The 18,109-nt window shown below is 43.2% G+C and overlaps 1 protein-coding gene across 1 annotated transcript; it reads right to left on the reverse strand.

Annotated features, from left to right (window-relative positions):
- Positions 1 to 13,363: 13,363 nt before the first annotated feature.
- Positions 13,364 to 17,863, reverse strand: LOC140429314 (cocaine- and amphetamine-regulated transcript protein-like). The gene is made up of 4 exons (XM_072516147.1): positions 17,770 to 17,863; positions 16,348 to 16,541; positions 15,827 to 15,910; positions 13,364 to 13,869 (listed from the first exon to the last, which is right to left on the reverse strand). Exons 1-4 carry the CDS (start codon positions 17,834 to 17,836, stop codon positions 13,762 to 13,764), a joined length of 453 nt encoding a protein of 150 aa, XP_072372248.1. The 5' UTR covers positions 17,837 to 17,863; the 3' UTR covers positions 13,364 to 13,761.
- Positions 17,864 to 18,109: the final 246 nt, after the last annotated feature.

Raw genomic sequence — 18,109 nt, forward strand, 5'->3', positions numbered from 1 at the left:
CCTCTCTCTAGTCCCCCTCTCTCTCTCTCACAACCTCTTCCTACTCTCTCCTGATGGTCTGATTTTACCTTTATGGCACCAATCTTAACACATCCAAAATCAAATTTACATGTACTCCAAAAACAAGGCAATGTCCATGTAATGTTCCCTTCCCATCGCCGGGACCGGTGCAATTGCTTCATGAGTCCTGCATTGTCCGTGAACTTGATGACCTTCCATGAGTCGATACAATGTCCTCGTATATGGGGGCAGCGAAGAACATCACCTTTGCATAAATGAAATGTCCTTGTAGTTTGGTTGGGGTTACAAATGTAGATAATATTTCCCTTTTCCATGTCCGTCGCCAATGACACTCCAAGCGAGGTGAGGCCGAATATCACACAGACGGTGCGTAGCCACCCCATCATGCTCCACACCTGTAAAATAGCACTGGGGAAGGGAGGCAGGTTAATCTGTCCAAGAAAATGAGGCCCGTTATCAGAACTCAACTGAGCTGGTATACTGTACCGGGGAATGATTTCCCTGTTTCAGAACTTTAACCACAGTAGCAGCTTTATTATTGATAGTCGGATACGCCTCAACCCATCTGCTGAACACATCCACAATGACCAAAACATATTTGTAACATTGACATCTTTCCAACTCAATGTAATCCATTTGGAGCGTCTCAAAGGGACCACTGGGCAATGGGGTTCACCCCATACCACAAGGGATACCTTTGCCGGTGTAATATTGCTGACAAATCAAACACCGAGTGCTGATATTCTGAGCCAACCCCTGTATTTTAGGGTGCCACCAAGTGTCCAGCAACAAATCACTCATCCCCCGAGCCCCACAATGAGTTGCAAAGTGTACACATTCAGTGACCCATAAAGCCAGTACATCAGACATACAAGTCTGATGTGCTGGTGTGGTCCATAAAAAGGAAACAGAATCATATGTACAACCTAACCGTTTCCACATTTGTTTATCACTCTCAGGAGCATCCTCCTGTAACCTTATGACGTCTTGGATGGTTGGCATTGGCTTGTCAGAGGCAGACCTATTTATTGCAGAACTTTTAGTCTGACTTAACATTTTAGGCACCAACACTTGCTGAATTTGCGCGGCTGTCCGCGCTGCACAATCTGCTTGTTCATTACCAACGTCGACTGGGGTCTTACCGTTTGTGTGAGCAGCGCATTTAATGACGGAAATCTGCGCGGGCATAAGGAGGGCCTGTAGTAGGTCATTAACTAATCCCCGGTGGGATACTTGACCACACATAATCATGTCAGGTTGTTCTGACGAAATACCGCTCAAATCGTCCCTTATTGTGGTAGTTTCCTGAATCAAGGCTAAACAGTCGTGGCCAGGTGCGTCTTCATGGACAGGGGGACCACTAAGAAAACAGACTGGATTGATAGTGGTACAGTGTTTAAATGTCAGACGTGGATTGTTCAAAAGATATATCTCATACCTATTCTGACGAGCTGCGGTAAGATGCTGAGTCTGCAGTTGCCTCAGTAGTGCGATGACCGAGTGGGAGCTATACACCGTAACATCCTGTTGGAGAGTGAGAGCATGTAACAGCTGTGCGATGGCATTGATTGAACGTAAATCCTGTACTAATCAGTACTGGTCTGGCTTGGCTGGTTTAGGCACAGCAAGTATGGGGGTGTTACATTCTGATTGGCAAGGGACCAAAATACCCTGTTGCAACAGCTCTCGGATTAATTTGTCCATAGACGGGGCTGCAGTCGAGTGTTAATCGTTTCAGGGACCTCAAAATGTTTTATGGCAGTGCCATCTGGCGTGACTTGAAGTGCGTACTCTGTTGGGTCTGAATGATCCACTGCCCTCCTTACCATAGGTCCCAGATCCCTGGCATGGTACTGGTCGTGGACCTGACGTAGAATTTCATAAAATTTACAGTGCAGAAGGAGGCCATTCGGCCTATCGAGTCTGCACCGACTCTTGGAAAGAGCACCCTACCCAAGCCCACACCACCCTATCCCCATAACCCAGTAACCCCACTTAACCAACACTAAGGGCAATTTTGGACACTAAGGGCAATTTAGCATGGCCAATCCACCTAACCTGCACATCTTTGGACTGTGTGAGGAAACCGGAGCACCCAGAGGAAACCCACGCAGACACGGGGAGAACGTGCAGACTCCGCACAGACAGTGACCCAGTGAGAATCGAACCTGGGACCCTGGAGCTGTGAAGCAATTGCGCTAACCGCTATGCTACCGTGCTGCCCTGTGTAATATGAAGGCTTACCGAAGCTGACTGTGGCCATAAATGTGGTGGTATTGTAACAAAATCGGCTGTACCTTCTTTTCCCGTGACTGTGGCTGTAACTTTGACTGGCCATTCGGTCCCAATTAATGGCCGGTATTTGTCCTCCAACTCCCTGTTTTGTCCAGTTCTGTCATAGGCCAGGGTAACGTGATGCAGTGAATGTTCAATGTCTAACGTCCACCACGTGGGGTGATAGAAATATAGCACTGTTGTCTCATCCTCCATGATTGAACCGTTACCCCTTTGTCTCCGCACTCTAGCTGTAGCTGGAAGATACACAGTAAATCTCGGGCCAACAAGTTACAGTCCAATCCAGTAGTCACTACAAACTGATGGTCTGCAGACTTATTCTCATAAGTGACTGTCACAGGTTCAGAAATAGGATACTCACACACCTGTCCTTGGAACCCGGACAATTGCTGCGTGTGGTCGGATAGTGGTAGGCGAAGTTCTGATTGTACCGAAGACATGGGTGCTCCAGTGTCGATTACAAATGGGTGATGTTGATCTCCTATCTGCAGAGATAATAGGTTCCCTGTCCGATTGGAGAATCCTGATGACTAAATTAGCTAGTCAATCCTGTGTTGGGAAAGGGTTTGCCTGGGAGAAGTCAGTGTACCTCGTCTGTCCTCCCCTTGGTGGGTACCCCCTCCTTTGGGTCGGGTAGTCTCCTTCTGCTGCCTGTCTTTTAAAGGGGCATTCCTGTTGCCGGTGATCTGCACGGCCGTAATTAAAACATGCATTGCTCCCTCTATATCTGCCCCGTCCTCTTCTCCCAGTAGACCAATGGCCCCGCAGAGGGGGCGGCGGTTGTAAAGCTGTTGGTGCATACGGTGGGCCATAAAGAGGAGCTGAGGGTCCATTTGGGTGGGTTTGATATCCTCCCCCTCACTGATCCACCCACCCAAAGTCACAATATTGGGGTTCCAGCTGGTAAGCTACCATTTCTGCCGCTTGTTGGGGTCTCAGATCATCCTTTTTCATTACATACTCAGTCTTAACCTTTGTAACTGAGCCTCCTTCCTGGCCTACACCCTCCTTCCAATAAAATCTGACTGCCCTTGCCATCTGGGAAGGGTCGTTCTCTGTCCAATTCATGTTATTACATTTCACGGCAGTAGCCACGGAAGGTGGTAGGTTACGCATTAACATAGCACAATATTGAGGGGAATTCTGACCATTTTGATATGGCAAGTCGCCTGACTGCCCACGGTAGATTTCATTAAAACGTTCCAGAAATTCCTCTGGCTCTTCAATCTTTTTAGGTTTGAGGTCTAAGATAGCAGAAATATTTATGGGCTTTTGAAATGTGCTATTCAACGCATTCAGGATTTGTGTCCGTCTATCGTCGTCCAACGCATGGGCTTGCTGAAGTGCGGCGTGGCTAGCATAATTCAAGTGATTAAGATGATTGCGGTACTCTGCTGGGGTTAAAACCTGCTGGACTAGGGCCCAGAGGTCCCTAGAATCAGCTTGATAAATTGAGATGGTAGTTCTCAGGGAATCCACAAAAGCAGCAGGAGATTTTTTTCTATCTGTGATTGTAGCCATAATAGCCATCATCTCACTGGGTGTCCATGGGAAATAAACGTCTATCGTGGGCTGGGCCCCGGCGGTCACTGCGTCAAGGTTTGGTATCTTCCTAATCGGCAACTGTCTCCGAGTCTCACCAGGGGACACTCTAGCTGTTTCCTCTGGTTCTTCCAAGACTTTGACGTCCCTCCCTGTCACTAGAGGGAGCTCTTTCTCTTCAGAACCATCCCTTTCTTCCCCCTTTGTTCTCGAAGTTGGCTGTTTCCCCTTGGTCTGAAGGGATTTAGGTGGTATGCTTGATTGTTTCTGATTAGGATCAGGCCCTTCTCTCGCTGTCCGAGATCGGGTCCTAGAGCTAACTGGGCTTGTGGAACAGAGCTCCTCTTCCCTCTTAGATCGTGAAGATGGTAAATTAGGACCCACGCTATCAACCAAAAGGGCTGGAGTGACTGGCATGATTGGAATCTGGGGAGCAGAGACTGGATATAAATTATTATACTCTGGTGGTTCTGGAATTAGTGCAGACAATGCTACAGGTGCAGTCAAAATCCTAGCCGACCTGGTCAAATTGTCTTAATCTTCATCTTCTGCCTCTGTCAATGCAAGGCCAGCCATTGAACTACGTAGCCCATTGGTTTTTTTTCTTCACTAATTGGAATCCCCATTTTAAGGGCATTTTCTTGCCAACTTAATAACATGATCTTATCCCTCTCATGTTGACAATATTGTCTCCATAATCTAATTAACTCTTTAGCTTTCATACTTTGGCTCTTTCTTTTTTTAAATTATATATATATATATTTTTTTTTTTGCTTATTTATAACCAATGGCAATTTTTTTTGCTCCTTGGCAAAATTATTAAAAAGGTTCTAACAGTGTTCTTTTAAAACTTAAAATGTTTGAAAATTCAAATTGAATTACTGCAACTTGCAAGCTTAGCTCTGATCTCAACTCAGAACTAAATTTACGATTTGCTTAACACAAACTTGTATAACATTTACAACTTAATTAATTCTTTATCTTAACAATTTTTCTTTTAACACGTTTTTCTTACATTCTCAAAAATGTTGGCTGCTATCAATGAGGGAGCAGTTAGCTGTGGTGATGTATACCGGAGCAAAGTCAGCTGTCATCTCCAGATTTACACTTTTTAAAATGGTGTCAGTGAGTTTCTTTCAGTTTCTATTAATTCACAAATAAAATGAGATAAACATTATTTCAAGTAAGTAAAACTTAAGATTCTGGCAATTTCAATCAATTGCTTTCGAAAATAATAACTTTTATCAAAGAGGTGGAGAAACCCACTGGTTTCCTTTAATTAATTCAAAACGTAACTTTGCTGGAGTTCACTGACTCAAAGGAAAGGTATCCGATTACACCACAGGCTGCTGCTGTTATCTCAAGGCCTGTGTGAGAAGCACTGGCTGTAGTCTTTAACTTTGGCTGCTGCTGTTAACCCTTTGAGAGACTTCTGCTTTAACTAACATGCAGCATCCAGTTCTATGGATGTTCTTTGTTTTCAAATTTATCCAAGCAATTCCCCATAATCTCAACTAGTCCTCAGAACTGTGTTTTTCGCCACTACAGTCCAAGGGTACAATTTTAGCTTAATCAACTATAGATTTAAAACACTCACACATGGAATTGAATCATCTTCAGATTTAAAAACACTCATTGAACTGAACCCTCCTCCTGAAGTCTCATCAGTCCTTTAAAACACTCACATATGGAATTGAATCATCTGTTTTAGATGTTGCATCAACCCAAAACCTAACCCAAGCCGAATCAGAACTCACACATGGAATTGAACCATCTTTGTTTAGATGTTGCATCAACCCATAACCTAACCCAAGCCGAATCAGAACTCACACATGGAATTGAACCATCTTTGTTTAGATGTTGCATCAACCCATAACCTAACCCAAGCCGAATCAGAACTCACACATGGAATTGAACCATCTTTGTTTAGATGTTGCATCAACACATAACCTAACCCAAGCCGAATCAACAATATGAAATCCCTTCAATTAAATTTCTAATCCCCAGACTGACCTTTGATTTCGTCGAGACGATCTTTCCGTACCAACCGTGAGTGACCAGACTAATCAGACGATAAGAAGAGGGGAAAAAGCAATGCGCGGTCATTTTCCAGCTATACATTGTGGGCCCCTTTTTCCCACTCTCCCTGTTCATAATCAGTCTAATTCTGATATCGCGGTTGGTCAGAACTGTCTTGAGAAATCCTGGGTTTCGGGCACCAAATGACAAATCAAAAATGTTTTACCCATCAGTCTGGCCTCAATAAAAGTCGAGATGGATTTGCAGGTACAGCATTAGTTATTTTATTTGACTTGCAAGTCTGTTTCATTTCACACAGGCACAGGACACAGCTAGTCTCCTACACCCCGGGAAATGAATGAAGAAGGAGACAAAGGGATTTCTGCAAATACATTCAAATGGCATCAAGTTTCACATACACGATTCCCATAGGTCATCCTATACCCCTCCTGACCTGGCCATACATCCTGATTGGCTCACTTCTCATCCCTTCCTCTGGCCCCATATTACCCAGCATCCTTTTTTCCTCCTTTGCTGGACACTCCTCCCCCCTTGCTTTGCCATGCGTTCTGAAATCCTTTGTCTGTGAACTCACCAGAATGAGACTGGCCTATCTCTACATTACATAACTAATATCTCTAAAGTAACTATTTTATATCACATTCGTCACCATCTGCAAGATGCACTGCAGCAACTCACCAAAACCAATGACAGTGGTGGGGGTTTCAGGATAAAGAAAGACATATCAGAAGCAATAGCCCATAAGACCATAAGACCATAAGACATAGGAGCGGAAGTAAGGCCATTCGGCCCATCGAGTCCACTCCACCATTCAATCATGGCTGATTTCAACTCCATTTACCCGCTCTCTCTCCATAGCCCTTAATTCCTCGAGAAATCAAGAATTTATCAACTTCTGTCTTAAAGACACTCAACGTCTCGGCCTCCGCCGCCCTCTGTGGCAATGAATTCCACAGACCCACCACTCTCTGGCTGAAGAAATTTCTCCTCATCTCTGTTCTAAAATGACTCCCTTTTATTCTAAGGCTGTGCCCCCGGGTCCTAGTCTCCCCTGCTAATGGAAACAACTTCCCTACGTCCACCCTATCTAAGCCATTCATTATCTTGTAAGTTTCTATTAGATCTCCCCACAACCTCCTAAACTCCAATGAATATAATCCCAGGATCCTCAGACGTTCATCGTATGTTAGGCCTACCATTCCTGGGATCATCCGTGTGAATCTCCGCTGGACCCGCTCCAGTGCCAGTATGTCCTTCCTGAGGTGTGGGGCCCAAAATTGCTCACAGTATTCTAAATGGGGCCTAACTAATGCTTTATAAAGCTTCAGAAGTACATCCCTGCTTTTATATTCCAAGCCTCTTGAGAGAAATGACAACATTGCATTTGCTTTCTTGATTACGGACTCAACCTGCAAGCTTACCTTTGGAGAATCCTGGACTAGGACTCCCAAGTCCCTTTGCACTTCAGCATTATGAATTTTGTCACCGTTTAGAAAATAGTCCATGCCTCTATTCTTTTTCCCAAAGTGCAAGACCTCGCACTTGCCCACGTTAAATTTCATCAGCCATTTCTTGGACCACTCTCCTAAATTGTCTAAATCTTTCTGCAGCCTCCCCACCTCCTCCATACTACCTGCCCCTCCACCTATCTTTGTATCATCGGCAAACTTAGCCAGAATGCCCCCAGTCCCATCATCTAGATCGTTAATATATAAAGAGAACAGCTGTGGCCCCAACACTGAACCCTGCGGGACACCACTCGTCACCGGTTGCCATTCCGAAAAATAACCTTTTATCCCAACTCTCTGCCTTCTGCCTGACAGCCAATCATCAATCCATGTTAGTACCTTGCCTCGAATACCATGGGCCCTTATTTTACTCAGCAGTCTCCTGTGAGGCACCTTATCAAAGGCCTTTTGGAAGTCAAGGTAGATAACATCCATTGGCTCTCCTTGGTCTAACCTATTTGTTATCTCTTCAAAGAACTCTAACAGGTTTGTCAGGCATGACCTCCCCTTACTAAATCCATGCTGACTTGTCCTAATCCGACCCTGCACTTCCAAGAATTTAGAAATCTCATCCTTAACAATGGATTCTAGAATCTTGCCAACAACCGAGGTTAGGCTAATTGGCCTATAATTTTCCATCTTTTTCCTTGTTCCTTTCTTGAACAGGGGGGTTACAATAGTGTGAAAGGTTGCATCATCTGAACAGGTACAAAGCAAATGGAGAAACTAGGAGAATGAAATTAATTTGTTACAGCAAATGGGAAGGTGTGAATGGAGTCAGTGGGCTTATGGTGGTTATTGGCTGATAGCCTTTCCACAGAAATAGAAATAGAGAAATCGAGGAAGGGAAGAAATTGATCAGGATCACGTGAGGACAAGGGAAAGGTGGAAATTAGAAGCAAACCGGCAGAAATGCTTCCAGTTAGGGGTGAGAGCAAAAAACAGCACCAATAATGTACTCAGTGCATTAGATAAAGTGGGGACTGAGCAGGATTGAAAATAGGAATGTTTCCCTTATACATAAAAAGGTAGGTAAAGATAGGATGCAAACAAATTCCGATAGCAACAACTTTTACTTGGAGGAAGTGAGTGAAGTCACTTAAAATTATTCAAAGTGAGAGGCAGAGGGTGGTGGGTGGGGGTTGTTTGGAATTTCTTTCAAGGAAGAAATGGAGGGTCCTCAGGCCATCCAGGTGAGGTTGGATTGGGCATTCATGAAGAAAAGGACACCGTTCAGCCCAGGAAACTTGCAGCTGTTGAAGTAGCGGAGAATATCAGAAGAGTTGCGGGTGTAAGTGGGATGAGATTGGACATGGAGATAAGGATAATAGAGTTGAGATAGGAAGTTAGTACTCTAGTGACTAGAGTACTAACATTACATGAACCCTTTAAGTTCCTTGGGATAAGAATAGGCCAAAATAATGGACCTACCAGCACAGTCCTGTTTATGGAACTTGGGAACGAGGTAGAGGTGAGGCATGCAAGTTGGGCGACTGTAAAGTTGGAGGCTTTAGAGGGACGGACTCTGGGGAGACGAAGTCAATGGCAGTATTAGAAATGATAGCTTGATAAACTGGATGACAAGGTCATGATCGAGGAGGAGGAATCAAAGAGCTAACACCCATTCTCTGAACAGTAAAGGTCCATTTTCTTAATAACTACAATGTTGGCATTATTTTTATATGTAAATATTTTTATTGAATATTAAAAAAATTATATACAAATACAAAAACATAACACAAAAACAAGGACAGCCCCCCAAACAGTCTACAGAGACCAGCTCTTTAAAATACATAACAAACAGTTGCCATCTTATATAGGTCATCCCAATCGACCCCCTCAGCGTTTATTTAACTTTCTTCAAATACGAAAATTCCAGGAGGACCCCGAGCCACACCGAGGCACTGGGTGGAGAAGCTGACCTCCACTCCAGCAGAACTGCCTCCGGACAATCAGCAAGGCAAAGGCTAAAACATCTGCTCCCGCTCCCGCCTGCAACTGCGGCAGCTCTAACAACCGAATGTGGCCTTGAGGGGACCCGGCTCTAGATCCCTGCCTATGATCGCCGACATGGTGCTGAAGAAGGAGCCCCAGACGTTTGCTAGCTTATGACATGCCCAGAACATATGTATGTGATTCAAACCCCTCGCACTTCTCTTCTACCTCCTCAAACACCTGACTCATCCTTGCCCTCATGAAGTGTGCCCTTTGCACCACCTTCAGTTGTATGAGCCCGAGCCTCGCACACAACGACGTGGCAAATGTTGCCATTATCAGCAGGTATAATGATGTTAGGGTTGTGTTGTGTTCTTTGTATTGTTCTTCAGGAAGGTGAAGGTTGTAGTGTTGACAAACAACAGCAAGCAGTGTTTAACAAACAAAGCTAATTTATTACACTACACTTCATAGATCACAGATCATAGAATTTACAGTGCAGAAGGAGGCTATTCAGCCCATCAAGTCTGCACCAGCCCTAGGAAAGAGCACCTCACTTAAGCCCACACCTCCACCCTATCCCCATAATTCAGTAACCTCACCTAACCTTTTTGGACAATAAGGGCAATTTAGCATGGCCAATCCACCTAACCCGCACATCTTTGGACTGTGTGAGGAAACCAGAGCACCCAGAGGAAATCCACGCAGACACGGGGAGAATATGCAGACTCCGAACAGACAGTGACCCAAGCCGGGAATTGACATGGGACCCTGGAGCTGAGAAGCAACTGTGCTAACCACTGTGCTACCATGCTGCCCTAATTAGATTTGAACATTTTCTCAGGAATTAGATAAGTAAAGAATACACTACACTTTTACAATACAAAACTATGCTATCAGCGAAACTATCTCACATCTACTCAGTCTGGCTCCCTTCCACTTTCTCTCACACTCGCTCAGAAGTCAAAGAGGCATGTGATATTAATATGGTTGCTCAATAGCACCATCTAGTGACTAGAGTACTAACATTACATGAACCCTTTATGTTCCTTACAATATCCACATATTGTGACAGCTTGTACCCCAGAGAAGAGAATGCTACAAAATCACAGTGAGTTGAGTAAGAGCAAGTGAACAGAGTAGATATTAGTGATAGCCAACGTCACACTAACAGTTCCCAATGAAAAGGTAAAAGAAACCAATGGAAAGCCAATCAGAGAAAGGTATATGCCTTCTTCAGGGTGAGTGGAAGAGACATGACAGGTAAGTAACCACTAACACAAAAGAGGTGATCCAGGTGCTGTTTCAGCAGTCTCTCCTTACAACTAAATCCCCATTACTGGTGTTAACTTAGTGAAGTTTTTCTTCGCCAACTTTTAACTGCTTTCTCAAAGTGGGCCCCCAAAATGCAATGGGCTATCTTATTGCAAACTAACCCACCGTGCAAGTTTAGATGACAAAGCACCCAATGGACCGTTTCCTGAAATTGTAAGCATTCACCAAAGCAAATCAATGTTATTCTTGTAGGCTATAACCATAGATGCCATGGATAGGTGTCCTTTCTGCTACAGTGGATAAACAAGATCCAAGGTATTAAACGCTGAAATCCTTCATAATTAAATAAAACTGAATTTGAAAATATTTACTCACCTTCCTACATTATCACCAAAAATGGTATAAAATCACACTCCTACTTAAAATAGCAAAGACATGAATGACTGATACAGGACCAATAGTTCCCCAGGCATGAGTTTTGCTGCACAAAGAGTCAGTGAGGGTAGCATTCCTACCCATATCAGCTGCACACAGCAATTTAGCCCACCAAGAAGAATGAATTGATTTGAGTCATGATTGCCGCCCTCATTTCCAGCTCTCTCCTATGAAACTTTAATATTTGGAATAAGATAGTGGGCTGGGATCTCCGATCCCCCAGCAGCATTTTTCTTGGCGACGCACCGTTCACTGGCGGTGGGATTGTGTCTTCCCGTTCCTTGTCAATGGGATTTCCCATTGAAACCATTGCTTGCTGCCGGGAAACCTGTGGGCGGGGGTGCGCTGCTGGTGGGAAAAGTGAATCACAACAGCCAGAGAATTCCAGCCAGTGTTTTCCTACTGCTTGCTACGTTCTTTCCTTCTTAATGCCATTTGTATTTAATCCTTAGTTTTCTTTTTAAATGGTGACTTTATTGGGTAAAATATGGAAGAAGATCAAACTACATAAAATATTTCACACATTCGTGTTCATTACAGCTTTGGATATCAGACACGATTGATTAGGGACTAGCTGAAGGTGGATTACATGTCAATATGCATCAATTTAACTATCATGTGGGACAGCATGATGGCACAGTGGTTAGCACTGCTGCCTCGCAGTGCCAGGGTCCTGGATTCAATGCTGGCCTGGATGGAGTTTGCACTTTCTTCACATGTCTGCGTGGGTTTCCTTGGGGTGCTCCAGTTTCCTCCCACATTCCAAAGATGTGCGGGTTAGATGGATTTCCCTTAGGGTCCAAAGGATGTACAAATTAGGTGGGGTTATGGGGTAGGGCAGGGGAGTGGCCCTAGGTAGGGTGCTCTTTCAGGTGGTCGGTGCTGACTCGATGAACCAAATGGCCTCCTTTTGCACTGTACAAATTCCATGATTCTATCAGTGTTGAGCTTTTTTGATATTTATTAACATCAAAAACTGTTACACAGATTTAAATAGCAACTGATATTTCCATAGCATTTTACCCATTTGGTTAACATCTCATCATATCTTAAAGCTGCTTTGGGTAACCTCATAGGGAGGTAATTATCTTCAATTGAATTTGACTGTATAATAGTCAGACAATTGGGATATTATTTGCAAAACAAAAGCCAATGAAATCAGATTATCTAAACTGCAGAGTCTAAAATTCCTTTGCAATTACCCTGCCCCTGAAAGACAGAAACTGAGTGATCATAGCTTAAAATGTTTAGCCCTCTGTTGCAGAGTAAAATGTGCATTTTGAGTATTTGCAATGCTGATTCCAGCTTTCTCTCCCAGGTTCCTATCTATCAAAGAGCAAAAATTGAGTTAAAGCATGCATTTTTTCTCAGCATTATTTAAATTCTATATTACTGATCCCTATCCACTAATAAAAATGTAATATATTCAGTGGATGGAACCAAAAACAACATGATACATGGGTGAACTACTTCAGTGTCTGTCTACTTATTGAAGACTAATTAACTAACTTCAGGACAATTTTTAAAGTGATTTTCAGGCAAACATTTTGCAACTAAAGTCTTCTTGAAAGGGTCAATGTATAATTTGTTTCATAGCTAGTAATATCTGATGTATTGTTCAATGCAGCAACAAAGATACATTGCGACAAAAACAATAATTGCTGGAAATGCACAACAGTTAAGTCAGCATCAAAAAGGAATATATTGCTTTATCAAATTAAAGATGTGTTGTTCATCTTTCCTGGTGTTTGCTTGAGCCGTAATATCAAAACATGTCATTTTTCTATTGATACATTTTTATTTTATCAGTATGGTTTCTGAAATATGTTTCAGTCAAGTGCCAAAAAAAGTTGATATTCAAATACATACATTTAATGTTCAGTTAGTTGGATTGGATACAAACGTATTTCTAACTTCCAGCTAGTAAGTGCTCAGATGGAATTTTAATATTTTTTGAAATGGAAATATTTTTAGTTTTGCACATATCACATATTATTAACACTCTAAAAGAGAAATAAACCAGTTATGGAAATTAAGGGTGATTTCTTGCATGTCTGGTTGATTTTATATTAAAAGATTGGAATAAGGGGCGGCACGATGGTGCAGTGGTCAACACTGCTGCCTCACGGTGCCAAGGACCTGGGTTTAATCTCGCCCACGGGTCATGTCCATGTGAAGTTTCCCCGTGTCTGACTGGGGCTCACCCCCACAACCCAAAGATGTGCTGGGTAGATAAATTGGCCACGCTAAATTGCCCCTTAATTCGAAACTTTTTTTTAAAAGATTGGAATAAAGAAACTCTTGACAGAGCAAAGGATGCCAAGAACTGAATTTATTAGTAGGTTTAATGCATTCTAAATACAAAAATACAGTTATATAAATGCAAGTCACACCTTTCTGTGACTGGAAGTTAAACACTTAGTATATCATGAAATGTCTGTAACTCATTAACTGGTACAGGCAGAAACAACCTTTCACCATAAGAAAAAAGACGCATCTGTACACAACAGTGTCACAGCAAAGTCGGAATATGTTTTACTATCTCCCACACTAGATCTACAAGACTGTAGAATTGCAAGTCCATGCATTTTCACCATCCATTTTTTTCATAAATAGAACATGTTTGATTGGCCAGATTGATTTTTTTCAAGTTTTTAAAAGCTTTTGAAACAATATTGGATTATGAATGCTTGGATTTGGTCATTGTTCTCTACAAACATTTCAAGAGGAATGAATTGCAGAAGGTTCCTCTGGGACAGTCACAGAGTCTTCCAATTCGGGCTCCTTTCCTGACAGCACATTGTTCCCCAGCATCACACTATTAAAAAAGATCAAAATGTTATTCTTTCATTCTACTGAAATATTATGGTGATAACAGGTGTAGTTGAAAACTGAATCAAATAAACTAAATTAGTAAATCAAATGATTGCTGCTGTATCCAGGCAACAATATATCTTATAAATCAGTATATGGGTCATTTATTTGATATCAAAAAACGTTCTAAGGTTTAAAAGGAAAGAGAATTACTTTTTTTCTAATTTTGTTTTATTGGGGCCAGCAGCCCTTCTGGCATCTTGCCTATAGGCTACTCACCTTGTGTTAACTTAGACATAGAGACTTGGAATGTTATTGTACATAGTGTCACTGCACATGTCCTCATTCCATCTGATATCCTCATATGAGTAGCTGAAAGAAGTGGTTACTGAATATCCACTTTCCTTTAGCCTCCCATGCCCAGAGATACTGAGCAAAATTTTTACTCTCCAACCACACTCTGGCAAATGTGGCACAGACCAAGAATTGAACCAGTGACCTCCCTCCTCAGAATGGTTCAGTTTTATACCGGGCTAATTTGTTTATTCTACTAAGGGAGTAAAATAAGAACTGCGAGAGAGATACAGGGCAGGATTCTCCGTCGGCCAATGCCAGAATTAGGAAACAGGATCGGCCGGAGAATCGTGCAAGAAGTGAAAATCGAGGCTGGTGCCATGTTCCAGTCCCTCGACAGTGGCATGAATGTGTTCTACGCCATGTGCCGGTGTGACCATGCAAATTGTACAGTAAGCATCATTGGCATATCATTAACGGGCCTGACCTGGCATTTCCGTGCCTCCCGCAATGCTCCACCTTCGCCAGGAGGAATTACCGATGGCGAGGTTCGCTTGTGGTATTGACAATCGTGAAACAAGTGCCATGGTTGCTGAGGGAGAGAGAGGGGATGTGAAAAGTGCCCAACATTGCTTTAGTGTTCTGCCACTTGTGCTGATAGCTTGGGGGACATCTGCCAGGACTAGGGGGAGTAGTGGAGGGTTGGCCAGGAGTTGGACCATGGGGTTGGGATGGATGAGCACAGAACACCATTGGCACAGCCTGCAAGGCAGCCATTTGGCTGTTCACGCCACTGACTGCCCACTGGGCACCACAGGTCATATGGATGACCCCCAGGGCCACCCCCCTAGGTACCCGCTGGCCCCAGCCAACCCATCAACAGATTGGGCGTGCTCCAGCGCAACCAGGGACATCATCTTGACTGGGATGAGAGTCAGCGTGCACTGGAATCCTACGTGTTCCACGCGGCACTGGTGCTAGCCCATTAACGGGACCTGAATTGCTCCGGGTCCGGCATCGCGTTCGTGAACATAGAACACTCGCGATTCCGTCCGGGCGTCAGTATTTAGTCTCTCAAATGGAGAATCCAGCACATATATTTTAATTTCAAATGGAGCAGCATCTCTTTGTCTTCTGTCCAAGCTTATGTAGGGCTATTACAAATACCTGGTTGCTGTCACTCATCTTAACTTTGGTATCATTTTATGAATTTAAATATAACTAATGTTATTCTTCTATTTGGTATTAATGAGTATAAATGCTCCCAGTTGTCCAGCCGTACACATAAGCATGCCCCGTTACTTAAATGTTTTCTGATGCAAGTGAAATAGTTCGCTTCAAAAGTATTCGGTGTAAGTTTTTTTCTTCTTAACTCATTCTCCCCAGATTCATGATATGTTACCCATTTGGTGGGTTAACCGATGTCATCATACAATACAACAATGTACATCCTGGTATATTGGTGAAATTGACAGTGTATTGTTTATAAATTAGACTAAAATGAAACTTACATTTATTGTTTATGCACCTAACACACCCAAATCAAGTATAAACACAAGAGCGTGCCCTCGATACGGCTAGTCTGTGTATGGGTGAGGTAGGAGCCAGAAAGAAAACGTTAGGATAAAGAGAACAGGCTTCCACATTACTCGCATTCAATTTCTTACCATTGGGACCATTCCGAACTTTTTCTCGTAGGTTGGCATCCTCTTGCTTTTCAGTTTCTCCAGAACTTCTTGCAAAGCTTCGATCTGCGTTAAAGCAAACAGTTTATATTTATGCTATAAGTCAAATGAGGCAGGGGGGACTAAAAACCTCGCCTGAAATCCAAGCCCCGTTCAAGCAGAATGAAGTGAAACTGGTTTAGTGGCGAGAGAGCAGAATAACCTTAAAAGACCTTTGTCAATTTGTCCCACATATCTCCAAATCTTGTTTCAGCCCCCGTCCTCCTCACAAGTATCTAATTCAACACTTCTGCAGGTCATTCAGTAAAATAGGGTGCCAATTTAAAGGGAAACATTGCATCCAATAACTAGGCGTCCGAAGATTGAAGAACTGAACAGTGTTGCTTGTTCACAGTGTGTAACGGTACTTTGCGGTCAAGTTAAGGAACTGCAGCTAGTTTTACACAAAATAATCGTGATTTTTAAAGTAAAATTAAGACAGAGACAAGTTCAGGGTGACATACCAGTTCTTTTTCTTGAGAGGAGTCCTCTTTGATTGAGTAATGGTCTACCGATCTGGCCTGGAGGTCTGACTCCTGGCAATTGGAGTTGAGGAACAGAGCAGCGCTGAGCAGAGTGAGGAGGCAGAGGCGAGAACTCTCCATGGTGCTGAAACTCCACAGCCTGACCACCGCAGAGCAACATCCTAATTCGGCCCCTTTTTATAGCAAACGGCACTTTAGAGCTGAGTAAACAAGTCCCCTAAAATCAATCAGAGCCTGGGAACATTGACGTCAGAGTGAACGCAACTCTCAGCGTTGGAGGGACGCGGAAAGGAAAAATCCCCCAATTCATTCAAAAAAGCAAATCTCCAGGGGACCGGCCAAAGGAGCTGTTGAGTTATTACTGTTCAATACTGCTGCAATATATTGCCCACGTACGTAAGAACAGATTAGAAGTGTCAAAGGCAAGGGACGTGAGAGTAATGAGCTTGTATATGAGGACCAGTGATCGTGAAATGAAATCAAATCCTTGCTTTTCCATTAGGTTTAATGGAATGCATCAAGAGGGAAGGACGAAGGGAATCTCCTTATTTTATTCACACGTTCGTGGATAGATGCATAAATCCCCATGAGTTCCCTCTCCCTCCTCCTAACCCCAGATTTCCAATCGGAAGAATTGGAATTGTATCTACTTGAAATCGTCTAACCCACTGACTATTAAATGCATCGCCTATTTAGTGTCACGTAACTGTTAAAAGCAACAGTTCACCCGAGAGATAGGTTTACGCCATAGTTTGCTGCTGGATCTGTAAGAGTGCAAGAATGAAATACTTAAATATTAAATTCTAATTTAAGGAATATTTATTAATGGTATAGAATGTTTACTATAATGAATAGTGCTTCCTCACCTCGAAATGTGAATCGTATCAGCTCCCTATTGCAATACATAGTTATATACATGTGGCTAGTAATTGTTCCTTTATTGTTAGTGTTTGGGTGTTCAAGAATCAAAATTAGACTAGAGGCTCACTGTATAGAATATGTAACATACACCGCCACCAAACACAGCTTCCCCTTCCCCAGCTGTCAGCGTTCCTAAATGACCATACCCTCTGCTACATCTTGGTCCACTCCTCTATCAGCTCCAGCAACTCATCCCCTTCCCACAGCACCTCCTCACGCAATCACAAGTGTAACTCCTGCCCCTTTACCTCTTCCCTACTCATTGTCTAAACCCCCAAATACTCCATCCAAGTGAAGCACTGATGTATTTTCAGTTTAGTCCATTGTGTTCACTGATCACAGTGAGGTCTCTTCTACATTGGGGAGACCAAACACAGGCTGGGCTACCGCCTTGCAGAGCACCTCTGCTCAGTCCGCAAGCATACCCCTGGCCTGTCAGTCACTTGCCATTTCAATTCACCATCTTGCTCTCATACTCACCTTTCTGACTTGGGCCTGGTGCATTGTTCCAGCGAAGTCCAACACAAACTGGGGAACAGCACCCCATCCTCTGATTAGGTCTTTTACAGCCATCTGCACTTGCCATTGAGGGCAACAACTTCAGACTGTGAACTCTGTCCTCCATTTTGATTTTTAAAAATATTGTATTTCTTTTATTTGCCAAGAGCCAGCCTGTATCTTGTTTTTGCTTTCAGGCCTAGCTGACCTTTATTCTGCTACTGACACCTACCTTGGACAAATGCTTTGTTTCTTTACTGTAACCATCACTACTCCCTTTGCCTTTTGTCCCATGACATCTGTGGTATTCCCCTGCCCTCTA

Source organism: Scyliorhinus torazame, chromosome 9, assembly GCF_047496885.1.
Source record: "Scyliorhinus torazame isolate Kashiwa2021f chromosome 9, sScyTor2.1, whole genome shotgun sequence".
NCBI lineage: Eukaryota > Metazoa > Chordata > Chondrichthyes > Carcharhiniformes > Scyliorhinidae > Scyliorhinus > Scyliorhinus torazame.

What these genes read in the sequence shown, in the direction of transcription:
- LOC140429314 (XM_072516147.1), bottom strand. Translation starts at nt 17,836, where the DNA reads ATGGGGTGCTGTTCCCCAGTTTGTGTTGGACTTCGCTGGAACAATGCA. An exon ending in ACCAGGCCCAAGTCAGAAAG is followed by an intron (nt 16,542 to 17,769) that starts GTGAGTATGAGA and finishes TGCTATAAAAAG; the next exon opens with GGGCCGAATTAGGATGTTGC. An exon ending in AGTTCGGAATGGTCCCAATG is followed by an intron (nt 13,870 to 15,826) that starts GTAAGAAATTGA and finishes CTTTTTTAATAG; the next exon opens with TGTGATGCTGGGGAACAATG.